Consider the following 5287-nt stretch of genomic DNA (forward strand, 5'->3'; position numbering starts at 1 on the left):
TTGGCTTGGTTTTCTAGCATTACTGATATAGCTGGGCTGGAGCTGGGGAGAGGTCTGTAGCTGTCAAGGGCTCGCTTGGGGACAAAGGGTTTTAAGCCATAGTGTCACCATATACAATGAATGTGAACTTGGTTCTAATGGTGCTCCTGGCCCAGCAGGGCTGACAATGAAGGAGGGGGGTGGGAGCAAGGCCCTTCCAAAAATAAAAAAAGAGAAATAAAACCCTCTGAATTTTGCGGCTCAAACAGAGGCTGTGGTTTGATCTTCCTGGGTTTGGCTGCCCGGTGCCCAGGCAGGAGGAGCAAAGAGACCAGGAGGGCAGGGCTGGGACCATGACCACCATGTTTCCCCTGGAAGCTGCTGCCTTGCTCCACTGAGTCAGCTATTTCCTGTCTTTCCAAGTTGCAGGTGGCCCTGGGTCCCCTGAGACAAGACCCAGAGTCTTTGGCAGCGCCAGTTTGGGGCATTCAGGCCATTCAGGAAGTATGCTGTGGGCCACCTGCTGTCTTTACATGTTTAGAGAGCGTAAGCAGTGGGGACAGGCTGGGTGACCTTGGGCAAGGGGCACTCCCACTCTGGGTTTCTCCTTGCTCACCTGGATAGGGGATGACCCCAGCCTCACGTGGGTTCAGTAGGGGGATGTGTGTGTGGCTCCCAGCCAGGCACTGGTTAAACATTGGCCTTACCTGTGTGTCCCCCTGCCCTGGCCAAGTCCATCCATCCCAGCTGAGAGGGAGACCATGGTGTGGCAGGGTCGCACCCCACTTGCTTTGACTAGACTTGAAATCAAGTCACTGTGCTGGGTTTCTGCAAATAGCTATACTCCTAGTGTCACCACCTCTGATAACCTTACCCAATGGAGGCCGAGGAAGGAAAGACTCAGAAGTTTCCCTAACTTGTTCCCATGTCGCGCCAGGTGCCAGCCCCCCAGTGCAGATGCTGGCATCCGTGGTGACCTTTGGGGAGACCTGGACCCTTTGTCCTTGAGCTTGGAGCACCTGGTCATTTCTGAGAAGAAGGTGCCGTGTTGGGGGAGCCTGTCGGCATGGTGCGGGCTCTGGGAAGGCGGGGGCTTGACACGGCTTGGGCTGCTGGTGTTCTAATGTACAGCTCCCATCTGGAAAAAGGGCAAGGCCAGTGAGGGAGCGTTTCTTAGATGAACATCCTGAGTTTTCACATGGTAGAGTGGGGTGCAGGAGTGGGTGGGGGGCTTGGACCTCTAGCTGGGAAGGCAGGGGCACCCTGACATCATGGTCTCCAGTCTGGAGTGCATGACCAAGACCTTAACGATCAATTGATCGTTGAGCACATTTTGTTACATAATGCCCTAGGGCAGCAGTTCTCAACCTGTGGGTCGTGACCCCTTTGGGGGGCGAATGACCCTTTCACAGGGGTCACTGGGTACTCGTATGTGGGCGTATCTGCATGTGGGCCTGGAGACGGATAGAGGAGCGATGTCTCGGTTCCTAAGACCATCGAAAATATGTGTTTTCCGATGGTCTTAGGCAACCCCTGTGAAAGGTTGAGAACCGTTGCCCTAGGGCCTTGTTCCCTGTGGGGAAGCCCATTTGTTCCGCCATTGGCAGCCTCTGGGCCCAGGTGTCTCAGGGACCGCAGAACCTTAGCCCTGGGATTCTCTCTAGGATCAACCCTGCTGGGGCAGGCAGGTGGGTGAGCAGAAAAGGCAGGATGGTGGGGCAGAAGGTCCCCCTTCCCCAAAGAGAGGGGCTCCTAGTGGGGGCTGCTGAATGGAGAACCTTCTAAACTTAGGCACATTCCACTTCTCTTTCCTGACTGGAGTGCTTTCTCAGAATCTTCAAGTGAAGGCCCTCTGTCATCGGTCTTAGCAACCCTGGTCTCCAGGCCAGGAGCAGGGCCAGTCTTGCTGGGAAAGAAAGGTGGACAGTGCAGGCCCAGAGAAAGACCTTGGTGCCATGACCAGCACCAGCCAGCAGGGCCCAGAGCTTCGGGGAGTTGGGTCTGGGGAGGCTCCAACGGGGACCTACAGCTGCTGCCCACCGGGCTGCAGGGCAAAGGGCCCCACCAGCCAGCTGAGTGGGGGGCTGTGCTGCACACTCTCCAGCAGCTGTTCCAGCCCTCGCCAGGCCTGGCCTACGCCACCCCGGCTCTGGGCCAGGTGTTCGGCCGGCAGTTCTGAGATGGAGCTGGCAGAGGACATGAGGCCGTAGAGCTCACAGAGGCTGTGCCGTGCCCGCCCGATCCGCTGCTGGAGCTCGGCAGGGAGGCCCTGGAGGCCAGAGGCCAGGTTGCTGTAGGCCATGTGGAGCTGCTGGATAAGGCCACAGGCCCTGGACAGAGCCTCTGCATCGGGCACCTGCGGAAGGAGGGAGGGAGGTGAGCGGGGGCTGGAGGGGAGAAGACCCTGGGAGCCTTGGCCTTGGCCTCGTACGCACCTCTCGGGTACCAGTGTTGTCTGCTCCACTGCTCAGGCCCGGACATGGCTGCTGCTGCCCTTCTGGATACTGCTCAGCCTTTTCAATCTGGAAAGAGAGCCCAGCAGAGAAATGACTGCTCTTGGCAGGGACCTTTCACACTCTATCTCCCTGGGGAGGTGAGGGACTGGGGTGGGCACTCCTAGGCCTGGCCCAGATCCTGGATCTAGACCTTTTTATGGAGTGGTAGAAAGACCACAAATTTATAGCCAGCTGTGCCACAATGGGCTTGGCTTCTCTTGTAAAGAGGCAATAATCCAAATTCCCCATGAGGTCTTCAGGGAGATCAAATAACAGTGTCAGAGGGATCGTGTCACCTACACCCCCCACCCCAGCTTAAACCTCTCCCATGGCTCCTCAGTGCCTGTGCGATAAAACCAACTCGTCATGGTCTGCTCAGTCTGTCCCCAGGATCTCAGACCTCACCTCACGCCTACACCCCATCACCCTTTGCAAATCACTGGACCCCAGATCCCCTACCCTGTTTCCACCTGCACCCTGGCTGCCTTCCAGCTGCTGAGCACACCCAGCTTGTTCTTGTGCTCCCCACTTCTCCCCATCCGTGCACTCCCCAAGTCTGCGCAGCTCTCTCCTTGGCATCTACGCCCTCCTGCCCCGCCCAGGGCCTCTCCGCACAGCTGTCTTGTTTCCTTCTTTGCTTCCCCGTTGTTTGTAAGTACAGCAGTCCCCCCTTATCCATGGTTTTACTTTCCATGGTTCCAGTTCTCGTGGTCAATCATGGTCCAAAAATATCAAATTGAAAATTCCAGGTGTAAACAATTTATGTTTTAAATGGCGTGTCATTCTAAATAGTGTGATGAAATCTCCCATCACCCTGCTCTGTCCCACCCGGGGCGAGACTCATTCCTCTGTCCAGCTTCCTGCCCGTCAGTCACACAGTGGCCGTCTGTTAGCAGATCGACCTTCGGGGTATCATACATAGCGCTTGTGTTCAAGTCACCCTCATTTTACCTAATGCTACCTTCACACCATTTTTATTACAGTATGTTAAAATTGTTTTATTTTGTTAAAATCTCTTACTGTGTCTAAATTATAAATTAAACTTTATCATAGGTATGTACATACAGGAAAAAACCATATATAGGGTTCAGTACTGTCTGTGGTTTCAGGCATCCACGGGGGTCTTGGAATGCATCTCCCGCAGATAAGTCGGGATGACTATATGTGGTCTGGTTGTCTGTCTTTGTCTCTGGGACAAAAGCCCCATGAGAGCAGTCTGTGGTCGTCTTAGTGGCCCATGGACATTGTCAACAAGGTGCCCAGTAAATATTTGTCAGGTCACTACACGCAGGTGGGGAAGCCATGGGGAGATATTCGGAGGAAGGCGCCCAGGAAGGGGAATACTTACCAGCCTGAAAGAGTCCTCGAGCTGGGCCAGAGCATCCCTGGCCTGGAACTGGCTGTGCTGCAGGTGGCTCAGGGCATGCTCAAAAGCCCGCTGGCGGAAGCCAGGGGCCAGGTCGCCTAGACGCACGAAGTACCTGCTCTGGTCGGCCGCGGGCACCTTGGGCCCAGGCTGAGAGGCCGCCAGCTGAGCTGCAAGGAAAGATGGGATTACTTAATCTGAGAGGCCACTAGTGGCGTCCAGGGCTGGGGTTGGAGAGACGACAAGCCCCCACTGGGTGTTGGGGCCCAGCCCGTCCTGTTCTCACCTTGCTCCTCAGCACTCATGGGGTGGAAGATCTCACCCAGCTCCTCCAGCTCGTCCCGGAGTGTCACAAAGACCATGGCTCCTTCATGGCTGCTTGGGGTGGCCATGGGCCCTGCATCTTCCTTGCCCAGGGCAGCCCCTTGCGTGAATGGTGCCACAGCAGAAACAAGGTCCAGGCCTGCACAGAGAGTATCTGGAGCCTCTGGAGGATTTGGGAGAGTTTGTTTCCCACATTTGTCTGGGGCCCTGTCATGGATGAGTCCACCCCAGGAGGTGTTTTCGGTACCAGGTAACCAATTCTGGATGGTGCCCAGACCAGACTGCATAGCCCCTTTGGCCACACCCAATGCCCCGGTGAGCCCAGTGGACACTGTATCTTTGTTGCCAGTCAGAACAACCTTGGAAGTGTCCACACCTAGCTGGATGGCGTCGTTGGCCACGCCCATTGCTCCATTGAGCCCAGTGGACACTATGTCTTTGGTACCGGTCAGTAAGGTCTTGGAGGTGTCCATACCTAACTGGATGGCACCTTTGGCCACACCCATAGCCCCAGTGAGCCCAGTGGACACAATGTCTTTGGTCCCAGTCAGAACTGTTTTGGTGGTGTCCATCCCAGTCTGGACGGTGCCCTTGGCCACACCTAATGCCCCGGAGAGTCCAGTGGACACGGTGTCTTTGGTACAGGTCAATATGGTCTTGGAGGTGTCCGTGCCAGTCTGGATGGCTCCCATGGACACACCCAATGCTCCAGTGAGCCCAGTGGACACAGTGTCTTTGGTGCTAGTCATAGCAACTTTGGTGGTATCCATACCTATCTGGATGGTGCCCTTGGCCACACCCAATGCCCCGGTGACCCCAGAGGACATGGAGTCTCTGGTGCCGGTCAGGACGGCCTTGGTAGTATCCATGCCAGTCTGGACAGCGCCCTTGGCCACACCCAATGCCCCAGAGAGTCCAGTGGACATTGTGTCTTTGGTGCCAATCAGAGCCTTCTTGGAGGTGTCCATGCCAGTCTGGAGAGCACCCTTGGCCACACCGATAGCCCCGGAGAGTCCAGTGGACATGGTGTCTTTGGTGCCACTCAGAACCGTCTTGGAGGTGTCCATCCCAGTCTGGACAGTGCCCTTGGCCACACCCAGTGCTCCGGTTATCCCAGTGGACA

At 56.1% G+C, this 5287-nt stretch overlaps 1 protein-coding gene across 1 annotated transcript in view; it reads right to left on the minus strand.

Annotated features, from left to right (window-relative positions):
• Positions 1-1458: 1458 nt before the first annotated feature.
• The window catches only part of PLIN4 (perilipin 4), an 11765-nt gene continuing 7936 nt past the window's right edge, over positions 1459-5287 (minus strand). Inside the window, exons 6-9 of the mRNA XM_019653325.1 lie at positions 4127-5287; positions 3823-4010; positions 2415-2501; positions 1459-2335 (exon numbers count right to left, since the gene is read on the minus strand). Of these exons, the coding sequence (XP_019508870.1) occupies positions 2003-2335; positions 2415-2501; positions 3823-4010; positions 4127-5287 (1769 nt within the window). The 3' untranslated portion in view covers positions 1459-2002. The remainder of the gene's footprint in view (positions 2336-2414; positions 2502-3822; positions 4011-4126) is intronic.

The sequence above is a fragment of the Hipposideros armiger genome, unplaced genomic scaffold, assembly GCF_001890085.2.
Source record: "Hipposideros armiger isolate ML-2016 unplaced genomic scaffold, ASM189008v1 scaffold_202, whole genome shotgun sequence".
Taxonomy (NCBI): domain Eukaryota; kingdom Metazoa; phylum Chordata; class Mammalia; order Chiroptera; family Hipposideridae; genus Hipposideros; species Hipposideros armiger.